Source organism: Gossypium raimondii, chromosome 5 (genome assembly GCF_025698545.1).
Source record: "Gossypium raimondii isolate GPD5lz chromosome 5, ASM2569854v1, whole genome shotgun sequence".
NCBI lineage: Eukaryota > Viridiplantae > Streptophyta > Magnoliopsida > Malvales > Malvaceae > Gossypium > Gossypium raimondii.
In genome coordinates this window covers 39,296,837-39,319,640 of record NC_068569.1, presented here as the reverse complement: position 1 = coordinate 39,319,640, position 22,804 = coordinate 39,296,837, and the positions used below count along the sequence as shown (strand labels likewise).

General features: G+C 31.1%; 1 protein-coding gene across 1 annotated transcript; it reads right to left on the bottom strand.

Annotated features, from left to right (window-relative positions):
* Positions 1 to 15,223: 15,223 nt before the first annotated feature.
* LOC105766059 (probable pectate lyase 1) lies at positions 15,224 to 21,958 on the bottom strand. The gene is made up of 6 exons (XM_012585354.2): positions 21,715 to 21,958; positions 20,064 to 20,147; positions 17,218 to 17,860; positions 17,045 to 17,148; positions 15,801 to 15,939; positions 15,224 to 15,706 (listed from the first exon to the last, which is right to left on the bottom strand). The coding sequence occupies exons 1-6, from the start codon at positions 21,804 to 21,806 to the stop codon at positions 15,485 to 15,487; spliced, it is 1,284 nt and encodes a 427-aa protein (XP_012440808.1). The 5' UTR covers positions 21,807 to 21,958; the 3' UTR covers positions 15,224 to 15,484.
* Between the last annotated feature and the right edge of the window lie 846 nt (positions 21,959 to 22,804).

Genomic DNA, 22,804 nt, shown 5'->3' with positions numbered 1-22,804 from the left:
CAAACACCATAATATTCAAGAATTATAACATTGTTACTTATGCATGGACATATCGATGCATATTTATAAATGATGAACATTTTATAAAAGTTCCTACCCATCTCCGCTACACACCACATATCGAGTTCCCAAGAATTCGTTCATCCAAAATACCATTTTTGGACAAGTCACCACTAATTTGCAGATAAACTGTCACTGGTTTGCAGATAAACTAACATTGATAACACTTTTGTGGACAAGCCACCACTGAATTGCAGATATACTACCATGATACAATTTTGTAGACATGCCACCACTGATTCGCAGATATACTGCCACTACTTCCACCTTTCACAAAATTCCACCTCATACTTGTGATATGGCAAATTCACTTTTTAACACATATAAATCACTTTTTCACTTGTACATGTAAACATGCTCTCATAATCATATATCACATAATAATCACTTTTAACATGTTAAACATGCTTCTCACATTAGATCATGGATCACAATTTTTAACGTACACATATATAAGTCTCACATGTTTAAATCATCATATAAATCACATAAACCATACATCACATATCATGAGAATGAGATTTACTCATACATCATAATCACAATCATAATCACATCAATTATCATGTGTTTTATAAAATTATTCGGTTAGAATCACTTACTTGGTATTCATCTTGATACGTTTTAAACTCTCCAATGAATATTTAGTGTACTCATGATTTATTATAATTAATTTATTAATCTAGTAAAACAACTATATCCTATAAAAAATAGTAACGATCACGCACCTTATATTGTAGATTCGATTGCCACAATCCTTATTAGTAATTTCATTTGATCTATCTTGCAAGACAATCTAACACATAAGTAACATTAATTGATTAGGATCCTTTGAAAATATTATATCACTTAAAATATTGATTATTAATAGTCTTATCAACACTTACCCCACGATCGAAAACTCTCAAAAAGAGGATTTCTAACGCGAAGTTAAGGGTCCCCCCTATGATTATTGTTTAGTCCTTAAAAATGATATGAAATCATATTAGTACGATAATAAATAATAAATAATAAACAATAAATAAAATATTACGATGTCCCTATGACATTATACCATTTGACCATGATAAGAAATCACCAAGAGAAGGATTTTATGATCTAAAATAACCCACACTTACACTTGATTAAATCGGATTAGGCGATTAATCGAGAAAGGAAAGAAGTCGATGAAATGAGTGATCTAAAAGGATTGTTAAAGTGAGAGAAGATATGAGTTTAATCAATTATAAGAAATCAAAAGTGAAAGAGGAAGAGGAAGAGAAAGGAAGAATTTCGGTCACCGGCAGCGACGACAATGGCGGTCTGGCGGCGAAAGGCTATGGGGGTTTCGGGGCAAAAGGGGGTGAATAAGAAAAATAAATAAGAATGAAAAAGAAGAAATAGATGAGGAAAGGAATCCATGGTGTCTCGCGGTGGTGGTCACGGCAACGATTGACAGTAGTGGAAAAAGAAAGACGAGGGAAATGTAAGGTAACGAATGAATTAATTATTAAACGTATTGAAATTATAATTAATTGACACAATATTTAATTGGTGCATGTTTAATCTTCTAAGGTAACTGAAGGTTAAATTAGCAATTATATTAAATGGTACATTAGCCTTGCATAACTTGCAAGATTATTGTGATTAAACTATTTCAATATAGAAATATAGTGTTACCTCACTTAATCTTTTATGTGCTTATGAAGATTGACTAATTGTTAGAATTGGCATTGAAAATGTTCAAGAGATTAGTTAATTTAGTAAGTACGAATGAGCGATAGTTAGCAAATTACCAAGTTGCCATGAAAATATTCTTAAAACATGAACATGGGTTTAGTATTTTAAAGTTAAGGAATGTAATTGATCTAACACAATTATGTAATCTTGATTAAAACCATCTTTTTGAAATCGTGCATTGGAATTTTTACTTTTTATTTTATTTTACTTAGTTAAATTTTAGTTTTTAATCACTTCCACAAAATAAAATATTTTTAATCACTTTCACAGTGCTTATGGGTATGAGAACTCGACATTTACTTGTCACTTTATTACTTGATACGATTGTTTACACTTGCACATTTTTTTCGTTCCACCCCTCTCAGCCACCTTTGACATTGGGCAGCCAGTGTCACAGGGCGAGACCTTTTGTCTCGCAATCCATGTGGCTTTAGGCGATCCGTTTGCTCCAAACACGCCTAAGTCAGCCTTTACGCCCAAAAGTGAAGATTCTTTTAGAACTCCTCCAAGACACCAATTTGTGTAGAGGAAGCGATTGTGCCAAAAGAAACTACAAGTGAACAACAGAAAGCCAAAGAAAGAATGCACACAAAGTGTTTGAGTAAATGCTCAAAGAATTCTATTACTCTTAAGAATTCAGCTTACAATGGATGAGTACAAATGAGGGGGAGGCTCTCTATTTATAGTTGAGCTCCCCCAAAACCGACGGTTAAGATACATTTACATCAACAAACGAGATTAACCATATCACTTGATTTTTGGGATTTACAAGATATGTCATATCAAATCTAATCTAATCTTTACAAGATATGATTCAATCTATCTTCTAAGATTAGTTAACAAAATTAGCCTAAGTTGTCATATCTTCATTATTGGGCCAACCAGGTTTCAATCTGATAGGCTTCTCCAACAGTTTTTTGAATCGGGCCAGTTCTCGTGGGCTAAATGTTCCCTATCTAATCGATAGACCTCTATGGGGCGCATCTTGTGACATGGTCACAGGCTTTGCACTTTGGCTCGTGACATTCTCCCCCACCCATTCTCGCAACGCCCTCGTTGTGACTTCTGAATGACACTGACTTGATTCACCTTGGAACTTTCTTCGTTGCCTTGGCTTTTTCCTGAGTTGTCTTGTGATCGGGTTGTCCCTTGCTTCGGAACCTTTGCCTCGGTTTTCGTCGCCTCTTAACTTGAACCGTTGCACTCGTTGGTACATCCCGTTGGCAAAAAGTCTCCGCTCTAACTTGTCCAACTTTTGACTTGTTCTCACTGGAATTCCCTGGATTCTCACATCTTGGCTTCGTACCACCTATAGTCCCTTTGCCTCATTGGTCATGAACTTTGAAAGGGCCCCTACGATCTTGCCAAGCCAACAAGTCAGAATTCAAAACACTATCAGAGTGTTTGCAATGTACCTTACTCGCAGTATTTACTCATCCCGACTATTTTTGCATTGCTTCTTTTCCCTCGAAGCCTGATGCACAACCCACATTTCCCAAAAGTGTCAGCTCCACAGTCGAATCTGCAGGCTTCATATTGATCTCTTGCGCCACTAACACTTCCGAAGGGGCTTTCATAGCATTCTATTCTGACGAGTTAATGTTTCTCCCATACGAAAGATCTTCGACTAGTTGGATTGACGATAACACTTTGGTCCCAACCTTCATATCCCGATGCACCGGCACAACAATTTTTGTTAACGGACCGGTGACAATATGGATTTGATTGGCCCATGGTTGCAGAGTTGCCTGAATCCTGTCAAGAAAGTTTAAGCAAAGCACATAATCGTAATCATCTAATTGAAATTCTTCCTTGCTCTTCCATTCGTCGATTTGTAGTTCCACATCACGAACTACTTCCACAATTAGGGCATCCTCGAAAGTTGCTATCTTGATCTTCTTATTCAATTTTCTAATAGACAGACCAAGCTTCTTCGTGGCTTTTTCTGATATGAATAAGTCTGATGCTCTCGTACCAATAAGAGCACTCCACTTCTGGCCTACAATGTTGATGTCCACAAACATCAACCCTTTTTCACCATTCCTCTTCTTAGGAATGAGCACCATCGAATTGACCCTCGATGCCTTCCCCTAATAGGCTTCGCCTCTTCCTACGGCTCATCTTTCTTTTTGATCACCGAAATCATCAATTTATTCAGACATTTTCGTGCCATGTATGGTCCTTGACAAAGGAAGCATTTTTTTTTCTTTTTCCCTTGTCTTTTGGGCTGTTGGATCCCTACTTTGCATCTCGTGGTTTCCCATTGCCACTTATACTATCGGTACTGTTGCCATCATCGCCATGTCCTTCTTCATCTTCTTCATGATTTCTCTCACCATTGCCCTTTCCATTGGGCTTAGACGACTCGAACTTGTCTTTCGTTGGACCAAGCTCAACAAAGGACTCTGCTTCGGCCATGGCTACAGTAAGTTTAGTGATTCCTTGCCCACGCAACTCATGCTTTTCCCACGGCTTTAACCTATCCTTGAACCAATAGAACACTTCTTTCTCGCTCAAGTTGGAGATTTGAAGCATCAACTCACTAAATGCCCGAAAATACTCTCGAACAGTGCCTTGTTGCATGAGACGATGCAACTTAGCTCGAGCCTCCTTCTTGGCTTTTTCTGGGTAAAACTGCATCTTCAACTCTCTTTGGAACTCCTCCTAAGTCCCAATTGCGTTCCCACCACGTTTCTCATCCATGGACTTACGACGCCACCACAAGAGAGCCACATCAGTAAAATAGATTGAAGCAGTGTTTACCTTAATGGCATCATCCTCAATGCCCATCGCTTGAAAGTATTACTCCATTTCCCATAAGAAGTCGTCCACATCCCTTGCGGATCATGCAACCTTAAACTTCTCCGGTTTGGGAACATCCATTGCTTGTTGCTTCGGCCTTGAAGACAACATCCCATTACTCAAAGCGGCTTTGTAAATCGTGAGCTCCCCCTTGAGCTCCTTCATTTCTTTCTTCATGGCTAACAGTATATCCTCGAGATTCTCATCCCTCTCTGTCAACTTTTTCGTAGTAGACTCGACTAATTCATTCTCCTTTTCTGCGTTGGCATCGAGAGAATCCAACACAAAATCTCTGAGTTGCTCTTCCATTGAGTCAAACCGATCTGTGCGTCCCTCGACCAATTCAAATGTCTCTTTCATGTTCCTTACGGATTCCTCAAGATTAACCACTCGATTTTCCAAAGCTGTCAGCATGTCCCTCAAGTGACTTACATTTCTGGCCCTCCTACGGGTCTCCATTGGCTTACTCGAACCAACAACTTCTTTCGACATCCCAACGGTGCCTTCAAACCAATAACTCAGATATCACTTGGTTCAAACCTACAGCTCGGATACCACTTGTCACGAGACTAGACCTTTCGTCTCGCAATCCATGCGGCCTTAGGCGATCAGTTTGCTCCAAACTCGCCTAAGTCAGCCTTTATGCCCAAAAGTGAAGATTCTTTTAGAACTCCTCCAAGGCACCAATTTGTATAGAGGAAGCGGTTATGCCAAAAGAAACTAAAGTGAAGAACAGAAAGCCAAAGAAAGAATGCACACAAAGTGTTTGAGTAAATGCTCAAAGAATTCTATTACTCTTAAGAATTCAACTTACAATGGATGAGTACAAATGAGGGGGAGGCTCTCTATTTATAGTTGAGCTCCCTTAAAACCGACGATCAAGATACATTTACATCGACGGATGAGATTAACCATATCCCTTGATTTTAGGAATTTACATGATATGTCATATCAAATCTAATCTAATCTTTACAAGATATGATTCCATATATCTTCTAAAATTAGTTACCAAAATTAGCATAAGTTGCCATGTCTTCATTATCAGGCGAACCAGGCTTCAATCTGACAGGCTTTTCCAACAGTTCTTTGATTCGGGCCAGTTCTCGTTGATACGAACTCGTTTCGTGATTGGTTCGAGTCGTATACTGCCCGATCGTGAATTTGAGTAAAAGAATGGATTGTTTAAAAGAAACAAAGGCTTGACAAATAAAAGGCTTAAAGAAAGAAGAAGATGGCTTTGAAATTAGTAATAAAGGCTTAACAAAACAAATGATAAATTTACTAAGGCCGAAAATAAACCAACAATACTTGATTGTTGACCAAATCTCAAATGGCTCTTAGATGATTACGGTTTAAAAGACTTCAACCCACTATCAAGAATGATAGGAACCTTGGTATATGATGAACCTCGACCCACTATCAAGGATGATAGGAACCTTGGTATGATGAACGTCACACTATGAAAGTGATAAGTTCGGAAACAAGAAATGGATAGATGCCACATGCTAAGCTTGATAAGTCAAATCAATTCTGTAAGAACAAAAAGAATTGGATAACTCACAATTCAAAGATTTCATGTATATTCAGCAAAAGGTCCTTTTTTTCTAAGGCTGATTACATCTATTTATAGTGCTAGAACAAGCTAGCCGAATAGTCAAAAACATTGAACTTAATGTTCCATAAAAACTCAAGTCTTTTCGTATGCTTGAACCAAATAACTCCTTCCTTGAAGTCACTTCAATTTAGCTAATTTGAAGGTCTTTAATTGCTTGAAAAGGACAACTCTTGAGTTGTCCTTGGCCAGCTGAAGAGACACCAACTTATTAACCAACTCCTTAATGATATTTTAAAGGTTTGATTAATTTTCTTAAAAAGTCAAAAACTGCTGGTAGAAGAAAGGTTGCTGCTGAATTTTAAAGGGCATAAAAATGCTCTTAAAAACTCCTTAAATGATGTTTAAGTCTTCTTTATAATAGCCTCTTTAATTTGTAATTGAAAATAACTTGAATAGCCACTTAATTCAATTTATAACAGCCTTGAGTTCTTGAGTTATGAGCTGAAAAGTCACCTGCAATTAACACATTAAAATGAGTTAATTAAACATATGAAAACACTTATTAAACATAACACACATTAATACTTACTTAAATAATGAACTAAAACATATGCAACATTTATTCCAAGAACTTGTTTAATTAAAGAAACATAATTAAATGAACTTAACTCATGCATCAATAAGTAATCCTAGGAACTAGATTAATTAAGAAAACACTTATTAATTAAACTAAGATGAGTTGAATAAATGTTTAGCAACTCATTTATTAAACTAAGATGCTTTAAATGCATGCAAATTAAAGGAGCAAATGAGTTACATAATGCAAAACACATATTAATGATGTGCAAACTATGACATAATTAAAACACAAACTAAAATAACTAAAAGTTAATGAATCAAAGTCCTTATTTTTCAGCTGCCAAATTGACAAACTGAAATTAGAAGCTTCATTTTGCACTTGGGCCCCTCGAGTTTGGGCCAATCTTGGTGGCATCGAGTTGTGTCATAACATGATGCGGTTGGGATTGCATCACTCGTGGGCTAAATGTTCCCAATCTAATCGATAGACCTCCATGGTTACAGGCTTTACACTTTGGCCCGTGACACTAGAGTGTAGATTGGACAAGCAAACGCAGTCTTCCCAACGTTCTTCCGTTATTTCTAGTTTGTTCCTTCTTGAATTATAGTGATGAAAATGATGTTTGAGTTTAATTTTATTTGCTAGCCTATGAGTTAAATCTCATAGGGTGGGGATTACTTTGATGAAACTTAACTGTCTTTAATGGCTGCAGTATAAATCTGAGTTATTTTACTGTTTCATTCAATTATTTTATTCTTTACAATGTATGTGAGCAATCCCTAGATATAGTCGATTGTGCAACATACCCTTAAACTAATTTAATTCTTAAAATGTTAGATTAGTAGGACCGTGATTGAATGATATGAGCAAGTACTCGATAGATACTTGTAGTAGACTCTAAACATAGAGCATCGATTATACAGAAGGGAAACAATGCAAGGTACCATATTAAATGCTTATAGACACAGCCAATGTAACTTAAGGATTTTGCTCTCGAAAGAGGCAGGCCACTTAAGAACTCTTCTGAGCAGTAGGTTAAGTATGATTTTGCTGAGGCATTACTGACAAAAAAAGTATATTCTTAGTAATACCAACCTTCCCACTCAACATCACATAGCCCTTATGTTTGTCGTAGTAGCTATGCCATAGCATTCTTAGTCGTTTATTTATTCGTTGCATATTATTCAAGTAGTTATTCTCATAATTATCATTGCATTTCCAAGTATTCATTAATTCCACATATTGCATACGTTATTTCCTATTAAATGTTACTACATACTTACCATAGCTTTACCATAACATTAGTCACATTTTACTATAATAACTTAACCACTTTAATGCCTTAATCTGATCCTCATGGGAATGATAATAGCTCATCATTTTATTACTTGATCTGACATGTATACTTGCACAATATCAGGATCAAAATCTCGTAAATACTCCTTAATAAATCTACGAAAATTTGGGTGCCCTACACCTTAATAGTTCCACACAAAAATATCAGACTTCATAAACAACAAGAGTGAATTAGAAATATTCTAACCTGGAAATACATAATTAATCTAGAGACCCAACCATCCCAACTGTATTAGCCTCCCCAATCTGTCCATCTCCATTTAAAACTTCCATGCTTTGTTCGTTTGATTCCAGTCTGCTCACCACTCCTTGGATCGCATGTTCAATAGGAATGGATATCTTCATGCTGACCTGGTTCGGGTGGATGCTATTATCCCCAATCTTTCACATATCTTTTATTATATTCTTCTTTATTGGCCAAAAAAGATGTAGGGGAAATTAAGTTCATGAATCCCAAAGTCTCACTTTGATTTGCAATTTTGGCTGAATCAGTATCTAGGTGTATGTTCTCTTTCAATCTAATCGCCGAATGGTGATTTGGATCTAGTAAACCTTACCCATTTGAAACATTCCCAACCATCATACTTGACCCAACTTTTGACCTGCCTACATAGCTTCCTATATCAGGCCTTATACCACCTTTTTGAGTACCCGTTATTCCATCCATCGGCCCAACAACTAACTGCTTCTGTTTTGTTACCTTGGTAATAAATTTTTACCCTTTCCTTTTACTGCCTTTTATTTCATTAACCTCCACCTGCGTTTTACCTCTAGAACATTCCTTACTTACACTGATTTGTTTCCCATTTCCATTCCTCGAATTAATATCCTCCATCCCACTAGATTTATCCTGTTGTTTACTAAAAAGAAATAGTTCCATTGATGGTGCCTAAATTACATCATCACTTTCCCCAAATTTGGAAAGAGCATTAAAACGCGATCTGGAACCATTATTTTCCTGATTTTCTTTCAAATCCACCGTTCCTCATCTTGCCTGACGTCATTGCTGTTGGCCAACCATCATCCATTCTCTAAATTCTCCTTTTCAACCCTCTCATGGACATCCGTCACACCATTTTGTTGAGTCTCTATACTCTTCCCTTGATGGTGGATTTCATCTCCTTCCATAGCATCCTCCTTGTTAACAATAGGACACCCTTCCTTCAGATGACCGAATCTCCCACACTAGTAACAAATCGAAGGAAGAGATTCATATTCAATTCGTTGGATTCTATTTGCAATCCTTATCTTAAAGACAAGAGGTTTTGACAAATCCAATTGGATTACGAATCATGCAAATTTGCCCCTTGGCCCTTTATCAGTCTGGAAATCAATCTTAATGACCTTTCCAAACATACTTTCAATCTCCTAAAGAATGCTACATTTGTATAACAACCCAGGAAGTCTAGGTATACAAACCCAAGCCACAACACTTTGAGGAAAACCCTATTGAGTCGAGAACTGAGCCGACCAAGGCTGGACAGTTAAGTAATGTCCAAAAACCACCCAAGGGCCATTAGATAAGGCATTATTATAGTCCAATTTCGACTTGAACTTCGCTAGGTAATAATTATTATCAATATCCATCAATTGAAATCTCATCATTGGTTTCCATAGGGCACACACCTTATTCCACAGAGCATTGTAACTAATTCTCCTTCCCAATAACTTCACAACAACAGTTGTAGACATGCTTTCTTCAATGACTGCATCGGTCCTGTTCGAGAACTCAATAGAAAGCACACCATCCACTATATCTTTCCTCACATCATCCTCTCTTAGTTCAAGATCATCCACTCCCAATGAAACCTCTACTGGATTGTTCAAAGATCTCGAGTTCAAGAGAGCATCCCGAAAAAGAGAACGACTTGGATGTCCCAACACCCACAGATTTCGAACCTCCCCCTTCATGCGGTGGTTCCTCCTCCCTTCGCCTACTTTTCTTCATCACCCTTCCAATGAAGATCATCGGTTGTCCGCTTGCCATCTAACATTAAAGTGAAAAAAATAATACAATAAAATCAAATATTCAAAAGTGAAAAAGTTATAGAAACTAAAATAATACAATAAAATTATTGAACTGTACTTGTTTATCTCATTGCTGAAAATTCTAAATTTGGGTTTTGAAATATAAATATTTAAATATTAAGATTCAAAATTATAGTAACAAATTGGTTGACATTATGAATGGGGAAAAATTGTCAACAATTTATTTAATTTATTTTGATGTTTTGAATTCAAAATTATCAATGAAAATTACTATATTTAATAGTTATCTACAAAACCCAAATTTGTTTTGACTATAAGCTAAAAGTAAAGAAAAATTCTTGTAATTAATTTAATTAATTAATTTTATCTTCCATGCATAACAAACCCGTTGACATTACCAATGGATAAAAATTAATTAAGTAATTAATCAAAAGAATTTTAAGTTTCATAGACAATTATTAAATGAGTTATTCGAGTAGACTTGGTTAATTTTAAAATTTAAAAGGAGATTAAATTAATTAATTTTAATATTATAGTAACAAACCGGTTGACATTATCAATGGATACATTTTTTCAACAATTTATTTTTATGTTTTGAAATTTAAATTTTAATATTAAAAAATTATAATTTTCGGCAATGGGATAAACAATTACAAATTGACAATTTTATGTATTATTTTAGTTTCTATCACTTTTTTACTTTAATCATTGATTTTTTTACTCCAATCAATACTTAAAAAATATATTTGTGGGTGACCAAAATGAAAGCGACTTAAAATTTGGGTGACTAAAATGAAAGTGTAAACATGATATGACGTGCATAGTTAACTGTCGTTATAGATTTAACGCTTGAATAACTAAAATAAAAACGTCCTAAAAGTTATGACCCATTAAGTAATTTACCTTTAATGTAAAAGTTAAGAGATAGTTGAATTAATAAAATGAATGAGGTTTAATTAAAAATAAATAAAATGAATGAAGTTTAAATTAAAATTGTTACTAAATTTCATAAAATTACAAAATTTTAATAAAATAAAATCAATACTTTAATCAAAATATAGTTTGGCTATAAAATTAAGTGATAGCATACTGTATTAATTGTAACAACAATAAAATTAGAACCGCCCAAATTCGTCTATGACGGTTGACCCTATACATATATATAGAATTTGAGATTTGATACTTATATTTTAAAGTTATTTTTTTAATATTTTTAATTTAAAATTCTAGTTTGATCATTATCATCATTAATGATTTCTGTCAAATTTTATAAATTTAATATATTTATTTTCTATCAATTAAATGACATGTTATATGAGGACAAATCAATATTCTAAGTTGACAAATTTTAATAAAAAACAGTGGTGAATGCAAAGGGTGCAAGTATACAGTGCCCTAAGCCCCAAGAATGAAAAATTACATTTCAACCCCTTTAAAAATTGTTAAATTATAAAATTTATATATGACAAAATTGCACTCTTTCCCCAAATAAAAATATGTTTAATTATTTTCCAAAATGATGAAATCATAAATTAATATATGATAAATTTATATTTTGACCTCTTAAAATTTTAAAATTTAATTTCGACTCCTCATTAAAAAATTTCTAGATTCGTTTCTAACAAAAAATACGAGTGCCATTTTTAAATAAAAGATGGACTTTTAACACCAGATTTTAACCGTAAGCTAAACTAATTGTTAGAGCAATTGAGCAAGCTGGCATCATTTTGGTAAAGACCAAAAGAGCTAAGGAAAAGATAAAGGTGAGCGCATATTGGTGGTTGATGATTTTTGGGTCATGTGGGGATATCGGGTGCCCACAACAACAAACCACCAAAGCGGGCAAAGGAAACAACATGAACTGGGCAGCATTACTCAGATCATCATGATTTTATTGCAGGCATTATTACTCGTAGTGAATACTATTAGATTGTGTCCTTTTTTTCATTTTTAAAAGAGTAGTTAAGATATTATATACAAAATTAAAATATACAAATACTTGTTTAGTAATTTATAATAAATTACTTTTAAGTAAATTTTGGTATACCTTTATTAAGTGACATAAATTAATGCAATTTGATTCAGTGAACTGAATAATAGTTCAATTGACTACTGTGGACATGTTCTCTAATTGTAATTGATTTTGATAACCAAAGAAATAAAATAACGACCATCATGCATGGCATCTGGTAGTCATTATCTAAATCTCTTAGCCATAATTGCAAAATCAAAAACTAAAATAACAAAAACATATTGTTTTTATTGGATTTTATTTAAATAATATAAAAATATTTACCAAAATAGAATACATCCCAAATTAATTACCAAAATAACATAAAATCTTAGTGTAATTGGAAGTTGCACACCCCATAATTTATGCTACGTCAACTTGAAAAAATAGTTATTTTAATATTTCATTTAATTTTTATTTTTATGATTATTAAATTTATAATTTTTATTAAATTATCCTAAAATAAATGAAAAAGTTAACATTTATTAAGTTTTTTGACGTTACATTCATGTGGATTGTCATGTGAATATATCATCATTTAATTAATTTTTAAAATTTAAAAATTAAAATATATAAAAACTATTTTAAAATTATTAAAATTATTAAAATTATTAAAATTATAAAAATATTTTTAAATATTTTTAAATTTTAAAAATTAATTAAATACTTATGTGTCACCTACATGACAATTCACGTAACTAATTTTTTTTTTGTAAAATTTGAGGGAAAAATAAAATCATATTCAAAAAAGAGTAAAAAAGATAAACAAAAAGCGAGTCCGACTCGCACGGTTATCACGCGACTTCTTAAGATGTGCCACTCCTTTTAGCTAAATTTGAATTTATTATTATTATTATTATTATTATTATTATTATTCGATTAAAAAGCATGAAAGTATATATATATATATATAAAGAAAAATTTTGGATTAAACCAAAGTAGTTTAGGTTCCGTTTGATTTTTGAAAATATTCTCTATTTTCATTTTTAAAAAGAATTTTATTTTTTAATTTTCTAAAAGTTGAAAATACATTTGACAAATAAAAATAATGTTTTCAATAATGAAAACATGTTTGGTAACTATTTTTCTATAATAGAAACATGAGAAATAAAATAATACTTTTTACATTTATATAGAGTTGCTAGATTTAATATTTGAAAATTTGTTAAAAAATACATTTATATGAGTTAAATACTTTTGTTTTCATCATTTTCATTTTACAAAAGCATTTTAAATAAAAGTAATCAAAACAATTTGTTATTGTCTTCTAATTTTCAATGCTTTCATTTTCATTTCTCAAAAATCACTTTTAAAATTTTCAAACAAACACATTTCCTTCAATGTTTCCATTTTCCAAATAAAAATAAAAATAAAATGATCTCCATTACTGAAACTAAACGGGCCTTAACTTTTGCATAAGTAGTTTAATTAATTACACTTCTAATTTAGAACAAAAATAGTTATATATATATATAGAAAGGCTGCTTAAAAAACCCTTTAAAATAAATAAATCAATCTATTAAGCCCTCTCTTAATATTTTTGTCTTTAACCACGATGATCGTTAAAATTAATTAGTGGATCAATAAGAACGACCTTAGATTTAATCTTCAATTTTTCTAATAAAATCATTAAAAATTTTAAAAATTATTAAAAAGTAAAACTTTTAAAAATTTATAAAATATATTTAAATTTTATTAAAATGTATATAAACATATAAAACTTATTAAAAATAAAAATTTATAAAGCTTTTGAATTTTAAACTAAAAGATTATTTAAAAATATATAAATTATACCAAAAAATATTAAAATTGTTGAAATAAAATTTAATAATTTATAAGTTTTTTTGTAATTTTAGATTTTTATAATTTTGTATCTTTATATAGAATTTTAATAATTTTATAATAATTTGTATATTTGTTTTATAATGTCTATAATTTTTACAATTTTTATACTTTTTATAATTGTTTAAGATTTTATGGTTTTAAATAAAATTTAAAGAATTTTAAAATTTTAAATGTTTTTTATATTTTTATAATCTTTTACAATGTTATTTGATTTTTAATTTTTATTTAAAATATAGATTATTAAATATGAAGTTGCTACATGTTGCCATTTGATTAGCAAATTGACTAAGTTTAATAGTTAAAATGGTTAAAGTCGAAATCATTAATGGAAAGGTTTAATTAATATTTTTTGGTTAACGGCAATAACTCAACTATGTGCGAATTAAGTCGATGGGCTTAACTAATATTTTTTCTTAAGAACTTTTTATACCTTGAAGCAAATTTAGGCTTTATATTTCCAAATTTTTAAATTAAATTTTATTATTTTTTAATTGAAATATTTTAGTTCAATAATTAACACCATAATATATTTTGTCAAAAGTTATCAATTTAACGTATTTTTTCCATCAATCATATGTCATTGCATATGAAATAAAGCAGTATAATAGACAACTTAATTCAAAAATTTTGATGAAAAATATTAATAATGTTAATGATTAGACTAAAATTTTAAATTGAAAATATAATATGGTTTCATTTATAATTTTTTAATTATAAAATTTAAATTTAAATTTATTCAAATTACAGACATGGACATCATATTTTAATGTTGTCCGAACCAAATCCCGAAGGAATGGGAATCCAAGCTTTTAAACTTAAGCGAGTGACTATAAAAAAGGACTCGTTTATGATTTTTGCTAGTATGATTTTTAGAACGAATGTAAGTGGCTTTTGGGGTGTGCGATTTCTAATTACATTGTAGCTTTCATCTTATTCCGATAATTAATTTAGAATGTATACTATTTTGATCAACATTTTCTTTTCTTTTTATCTTATTTAAATTAAAAAAAAAAACTTTCCTGTGAGAAAGAAAAGGCAAAGAAATCTTTGTAAAAAGAAGGGAAAAAAAACAAAGAAAAGTTAATACAAACGTCACTACCATTTACCATGCGTCATTTGTGATAAAGTCTTTCAATAACAAGGTTTGACATTCATATTAATTATTATTTATGCCTACACACCTTTTAGGGAAAAAAAGAGAAAAAAATCTCCAAATCATTCAGACTTATAAAAGCCGAGAAGATAAAAAGTGTATGTAAAGACCAAGATTGATGCTCTAAATGGTGTTTTAAAAAGGGAAATTGGGTGAACCTTAAGAAAAGTAATAAAATTAAAAACTTGGATAGGGGGAAATAGGAAAAGGAAAACATTTGGACAACACTTCAGCACCAAATGGGCGAGGTTGAAAAAACAAACAATCAAACAAAAGAAACAGTTTGTGACAAATAGAATGATGGATAAGTAGGAGAATATGATGACAATGTGGTGATAGAAAAGGGGAAATCAAAGAGTTCTGTAAATGGCTGATTTTTTAGCCAATTTAGTTGAATGGGGTGGGGGAATTATGCTAGCACTGCCTGCCTCTACGGCAAGGAAGTGAGCCAGCATTTAAAGTCATGGCTCTAACCATGGAAGAGGACTTGGCACCTAAACTTGAGGCCCTGGCATAGCTGGCTGAGGCTCCAGCACCTGATGGAGTGAAGTAGGCACCATTGACCAAGAGGTCACCTTCTGACCTCCAGTTCCAGTTCTTCCACTTACTTTCGGCAGTCTCCACTCTCTTGGTGACCTACTCAAGTTCAAGAAATCACAAAACGATAAACATATTTCACAGTGAGAGACTAAACTAAAAAAAGAAAAAGAGAAACTGAGACAATTAATACCTCCTTTGCAAATGGGTTCATTGGAGCTGCATATCTGTTACCTTGACTGTTGATGGTAGGATTTCCACTTCCACCAATTGCATACATTTCCCAGTGAGTGTAGTCATTGTTCACCACATGGAAATACCCATGTCTACACCTGTGCTTATTCATCAAAATCCATTTCAATTCTCATATTAAGTATGTTAAATTACCTGAGAACCAAACGTAACCTACGAGATATTGGGTTAGTTTACCGTTTAGATTGAAACTACTTTTAAAAAGTTAAGTGCGGACGTTTTAAAAAGTGTTTTTTTTTATTATTAAATTTGATCATGTTTATCATTATGGGAAAAAATGTTTTTAAGAAAATAAAATAATAATTTTAAATATTTTTTATAAAATAGAAAACTTAATAGAAGATAAAAAGTAGCTTCATTAAAAAAACACTTTTTCAAAAGTTAATTGTTAAAAATTTTGATATTTTGACTTGGGTAAAATTAAGGTAGTCGGTACCGTATTGGCCAGTACATGTTGTTTTGGTCCTAAATTGGTAGCAAGTAATCTATATTCCATTCCGATCAAATTTTTGGGGCGTTTCAAACATTTCAGTGTGTTTAGGCATGTTTTGGTTAATACAGGCTTGTCATAGTGCGTATTGGCCTGTATCGATTGGTATACGATTTAATATTTTAAACTATTTTTTAAATTTTCCATCTTAACTATTTTAATTTTTCTATAATTATATTTAAAATTAAAAGTTATTAAACTTATATTTACATATAAATATATTTATATGAATGTAATTGAGATATATTTGTATGTATATATAATTATAATATATTAGCAAAATAGTACATAATTTATTAAGAAACAAAATAATTTAGACTATAAATATATATGAAAAATATTTAAATATATGTATTTTAATTTATCAACAAACTAAAGTTGAGACTATATATATGTGTGAAAATATATAAAATATTGATAAACTCAAAATTGTAAACCAAAACATGTAGATACCGGTACATATCAGTACAAAGACAAAAATAATATATCTACCGATACGATACTGACTACCTTGATTAAAGTCTCAGTTTAAAATTAAAATTTAATTTAAAAAGAGGCTTTTTTACCAAAAAAAATTATTTGAAATTATTATTTGGGTTGAAAAGTTTTTCAACCTAAATGGAAAACAAATCCATTTTCCTCTTTTACCCAAGGATTCTTGGCTTCCCTAAAGCATCTTTATACACTTAAAGTACCTTGGCATTCTTTGGATAAGTCCCTTTCCGAAATGGTTATAGGCAATAGTCACTTGCATCTGCTTATCCCTTGTGTAAGAGTCACTATGACCTAGCAACATCACCTACATTTAATAATTTCAAAACAGTTAGCACTGCCATTACTAAGAATGCTAAAACTGCAGCAAAATTACCTCATTATGGTGGGTGAAGTGGTTATTTGATATGGTAATGGCGGTCGAGCCCATGACAGCATCAACAAGACCATCAGCACAATTAGAGAGAGAATTGTGATCAACCCAAATATGGCTAGAACCAAAGATGGAGATTGCATCACCATCAGCCATTGTCCTCCACCCAAAGTGAGACGGTGAGTTTCTCACCATAGCATTACCAGTAGGCTTACAGTCATGGATATGAAGACCATGAATAATCACATTGGTAACAAATTGGATTGTTATACACCCTCCATTAGCAATATGAACATTAGCTCCACGACCATCAATGGTCTTAAAGCTGTTCATTATCAGCTCCTGCTTCAACTTAATGACCATGTCCCTCTTAAACACGATCCAGACAGGGCGGTCCTGGATCACAGCATGACGCAATGTCCCAGGTTTGGGGTTAACAGGGTCATCATCAGTGTGGTCAGTGACGATATAGAAGCGCCCATCACGCCCACCAACTGCATTCCTTCCAAAACCAATGCCACACTCAGCTAGTCTCTTTCGGCGCTTATGCCAGTTAGGGTCACAACGCCAGCAATCATCAATGGGGTTACCGGTTCCACATGAAAAGAACCCCAACTTCCTCCTTTCGGTCAAATTGCGAATATTCCTACCATCACATTCATGCATAGAACAAAATTATTCTTAAACAATACACGGGAAAAAAATCCCACTTCGAAATATTTGAAATAATATCATATGTTTCATTTTTTTTAAATACTTGATTTTTTTTATATTATTACACTTTAAAGAAGAATGTATTAGGGTGTAATCGAGTCGAGCCGAGCTCGAATACTATCAAGCTCGAGTTTGACTAAACATCTATTTTTAAGCTTGAGCTAAGCTCAAGATACAATCGACTACTTGAGCTCGATTAAGCTCGTTTACCGATTTTTATACTCAAGCTCGAACTCGAGCTCAGCTCAATAATTAAACTTAAAGTTAATAACATATATTAAGGACAATAATGTAATTTAATAATATAAAAACATGAGAAACTCGATAAGACTTGTGAGTCGTTCGAGTCAAGTATTACTAAGTTCAAATGCGGCCCAATCGATAGCTCGAGCTATTTGAGCTCAAGTCTGCTTGAAAATTATTAAACCGAATTCAAATTTTTTTCAAATCAAACTTAAAATGTTTACGAGTATCAGTAACTCATTTAGACCCTAATATATATCACTTTATTTATCATTGTTTGTAAACTTTGTATAGAACCTTTAATATATTGCCTATATAAATTGTTAAATTATGAGCATCTCTTAAATTTACTATAAAAGGTGTTAGTATATGATTGTCGGTGAGTGTAAATTAACCCCACTTAAGAGTGAGGACAAGTAATCAGATCCGACTAGGAGAGCTAATGAATAAAAAGTAACGTATAGTAGAATTTTTGTCAAATTGTGAGGACAAGATATGTTATTGATATATATAACGGCTAGCTTGTCCTTTGGGCTTTAGCATCTTCATTAGTTTAAAACAGGCAAAGACTAAATTATATTGAAGGGAAAAATACCCAAAGAAACGAACAAATATAGTCAGCTAGGAAAAAATCCCGTTGTAGAAATTGTCTCTTTCGAAATTACACAATTAATAATAAATTGAGAAAATGAGCGGTAAGAGTATCTCTCTACTATATTTTAGATAAATTAGCATATGTTCGTAAAATGAGTGAGTAAAATAGTTCTTTTGTTAAAATTTGATATTTATATATAAAGTATCATAATAAATTTAATTCTCAATTTTACACATTTATTCAATTTAATCTCTATTCTTTTATTGAAAATAAATTATAATTTTTTAAACTAATAAGGCTAAATGATAAAATAGACATTAGCAACAAATTCTAATTAAGCCCTTTTAAATTTTAAAAATCATAAAAATTATAAGTAAAATTTATTAAAAATTATAAATATTTTAAAATTATAAGTATTATTAAAAATAACATAATACAAACAAGATGCAGAAAATAATGAAAACAAGAAACATAACACAACAAAAATAAAAATAAAATAAACATGTCAAAATTTAAATAACACAAACTACTAATTTATAAAAAAATTAATATAAAAATAAATGCTATAACAAAAAATGACACATTCATAAGACGCGAGAACTTCCTTTGTTTCCTTATTAATTACGAGCATTTGCACTTTCCCATATGATTAAAGTAAATATAGTAAAAAGAAAACAAATATGGGGTGAAAGTAGGAAGAAGGTTTTATATTACGAGTTAAATAATTTTTTATTTAAAAATTAGTAAATTAATTTTGTATGCTTAATTCAAGAGTAAATTAGTCATTTGTGTTAAAAATTCTACTTTTATTGTTAAAATTTGGTGTCGATAAAATAATTAGACAATACCTTATTCGACATACATGACTGGTTTTCAAAAGTAAAACAAATGGAATTTTTAACGGAAAGACCAATTTGCTTTTTGGTCTAATATATGAAGAATAATTTGTTCATTTTTAAATAAAAGAAACAAAATACAATCTAACTCTTAATACAATATTTTGTATTGCTTTTACTTTTAGTCCATTATGTGATGATTTATGGGTTAAAGCTCTATAAAAAAAAGGTTGTTGATTAGGAGAATTTTCTTTGAACAAGTGTGTGAAAAGAAAAATAAAATATTGTACTATCAAGTATATAGTATGTGCAATGGGGGAAAAGACAAAAAGAAATAGAAAGAGCCTTCAGACACAGATATGATGAAATTGATTTTACTTAGAATGAAAGTGAAAAACATGGTAAAAATTGTGTCATTGAATCTGCAAGTTGGCATAAATAAAGATAGAAGAGAGACTCACAAGTCAATGATGGTCTCGACCTCCATAGCAACAGCCTCTGGGTCAGCCACCGCATGCTCGTTCAATGGATCAATATCTTCTAACCTGTAATTATGGGAGATTTTCATTTACTAGCGTTGATTACTAAACAAATTATTTACCTTTTTTACCGTAATGGCAAGTTTTCTAATGTAAAAAGAAGAAAGCAATTTTTTTTTATGATATAAAAATAAATTCGTAATCATTAATTTGTTTTCCATTTTATCCCTTTAAATTGAATAGTATTTTCTCTTTTATTAAAAATAATAAATTAATCTTTATACATTAGATTAAAGAATAAATTGGTCATTTCTATTAAAAATTCTATCAATTTGTCTTGTTAAAAAGCGAACAATGACATACCACATGTCACATGTACATCATCTTGATATATAATAATAATTTTAACGGTAAAATGAATAAAAATTTTAACAAAATGATAATTTTATTCTTTGATTTAATGTAAATTAAATTATTTATTTTTTAGTAAAAAAATATAAAGTTTCGATGATATTTTTTCTTATGAATAAGATTCGAACGGATGGTAAAGAAATATGTCTTTTTCATGTGTGTAACAGTACACCTAATCATAAAGGCAAAAGTGAACTGTCTACCAACATTCCCGAAATCCGTTAAAGAAACATTTCGAGGGAAAAGGGAGAAAAACCGCGAGAGGATCGGATCGGCGGGAATTATTATAATGACTAAAATGTCCTTCAATTTACGATATTCTCTTTCCTTTTATAGATCGAAATTCGAAGGGGGCATTTGTAGTAAGAGGGTAATTCTCGTTAACTAACAAAAGAAAAGAAGTAACGAAATAAACGGTTGAGATCTAAGGATCTGAATCTCAACGGCTAGGATTGTTGTGTTTGGCTATAATGGATGGATAAAATGGTAGCCGTTGCATTGATTCAACGGTCTAAACATGAACGAAAGTAGACAAAACTAACGGCGGAGATCATTACTTAGCTGCCATTTTTGAGTTCTTTGTGCTCTGCAGTTTCTCTGTCTCCACATTGCGGTATATATATAGAAGGAAGAGATAAATTGATAAATTATAGAGTAATTAGAAAAAAAAAAAAGGGGATTTTATAGTAGGTCATTTTCAGAGGCGAATTTGAAAAACATTCAATTCAATCTTTATTATAAAATAAGGAAACTATAAATTAATATATAATAAAATGAAAATTTCAAATCATCCTATAAATAAGGAAATTGTAAATTAATATATAATAAAACTGCACTTTAATTCTCTAATAATAATAAAATAGTTTAATCCATTCAAAATTGATGAAATTATAATAAATTTATATTTGTATCTAAAAAAAATTATAATTAAATTTCCACCCACGTTTAGCCTTAAGACGAGTGAAAACTTATTTTGTTGGTGTTAAATGAAGGTTTTGAAGAGGGTTATTGATGGAGTCGTTAAAAAATACAGCTCCAATTTGTTTTGTTGAGAACTGAAGGAAATAACGAAGAATAATGTAGCTTAAATTTCCTTGAATTTATTTCATGATATCGACATTATTTGCATTATAATCCTCTTCAAATGTAGATCTAAAATTCAAAAGAAGGGGAAAGAAAACAGAGGAAGGTTGAAAGTGAAGTAGAAAAGAGAGAGAAAGACCTGGAGGTGGTGTTGGTGGCAATTGATCCTCCAACAAGAAACAAAAAGAGAAGAGCTAAAGAAGAGAAAGCCCATTGCATAGGAACCGCCATTGCCACTTTCGATGCTTCTTCAGCACTTAAGAGCTTTCCCCCTGGTTTCTCTCTCTTATCTAAACAGACCACAGAAAGCAAAAGGAAAATGTGAGAGAGAGGGGCAGGGAGAGTCAAGAGCAAAACCTCCAAGGAAATGGCTTTTATAAAGCAACGAGTCACCCAAAATTAGAAAACCTAAAACCTTCTTTAATTCTCTCATGTTTAATAAACTGTTTTTTATATTTTAAATGTTTTGATAATCAATTTAATTTTTTATTTGATATAAAAATTTTAAAAAATATATTAAGTTGATTTTATTCTATTAAAATAATATAATATTAAACTTAAAAATAAATAATCTTTTAAAATTAGTATTTACTTTTATTATACAATATAATTATATTCAATACTCATATTTACTAATTTACTAAACAATTTTCTAATATAAATTTAAAACTTATAAAATTTAACCATAAAAATTCAGTAATTAATTTGTTAGCACTTAAACTTTCATTTTATCGAACACATTAAATTACACGTTGACTAAAATTCATAATAGTTTAAAGGCCCAAAATGAAAAACTACACTATTAATTTCTCCAACATTTACAAAAGTTTAAATTACTGTAAATGTAAAATCTCAATTCCATTGTAGAATTCAATTATAGCAAAAAATTTTATAATTCAACCTCTTGAAAATTGTAAGATTTTTCATTAATATAATGATGACTTAGAAAAAAAATTACTTTAGCTGCTGAATAGTTTAAGATTTATCGGTTTTTGATAAGCTAATGTGAAGTTGAATTCTCAAGTGTTTGGCGCGGTTAAAAAATGTTAACGGCGAGATATTACGGATTTACGGGGGAGCAGAATGTCAGTCTCCTGCTTATTTTGCGGTATTAATATAAAAAAGTAATGAACTAGAAATTTGGTGGCGCCAATCACGGTGTTTGAAAAAGGTGAGGAAATTTGAGGTACAAGCCTTCAAGGGGTAGGAAGTTAGATATAATAATTATT

Excerpts from the sequence above, each read along its gene's own strand:
- LOC105766059 (XM_012585354.2), bottom strand. The coding sequence starts at position 21,806 with ATGGCGGTTCCTATGCAATGGGCTTTCTCTTCTTTAGCTCTTCTCTTT. Across the intron at positions 17,149-17,217 it reads ACTTCACCCACCATAATGAG|GTGATGTTGCTAGGTCATAG; the intron begins GTAATTTTGCTG and ends TATTAAATGTAG. Across the intron at positions 15,940-17,044 it reads CTTATCCAAAGAATGCCAAG|GTGTAGACATGGGTATTTCC; the intron begins GTACTTTAAGTG and ends GAATAAGCACAG.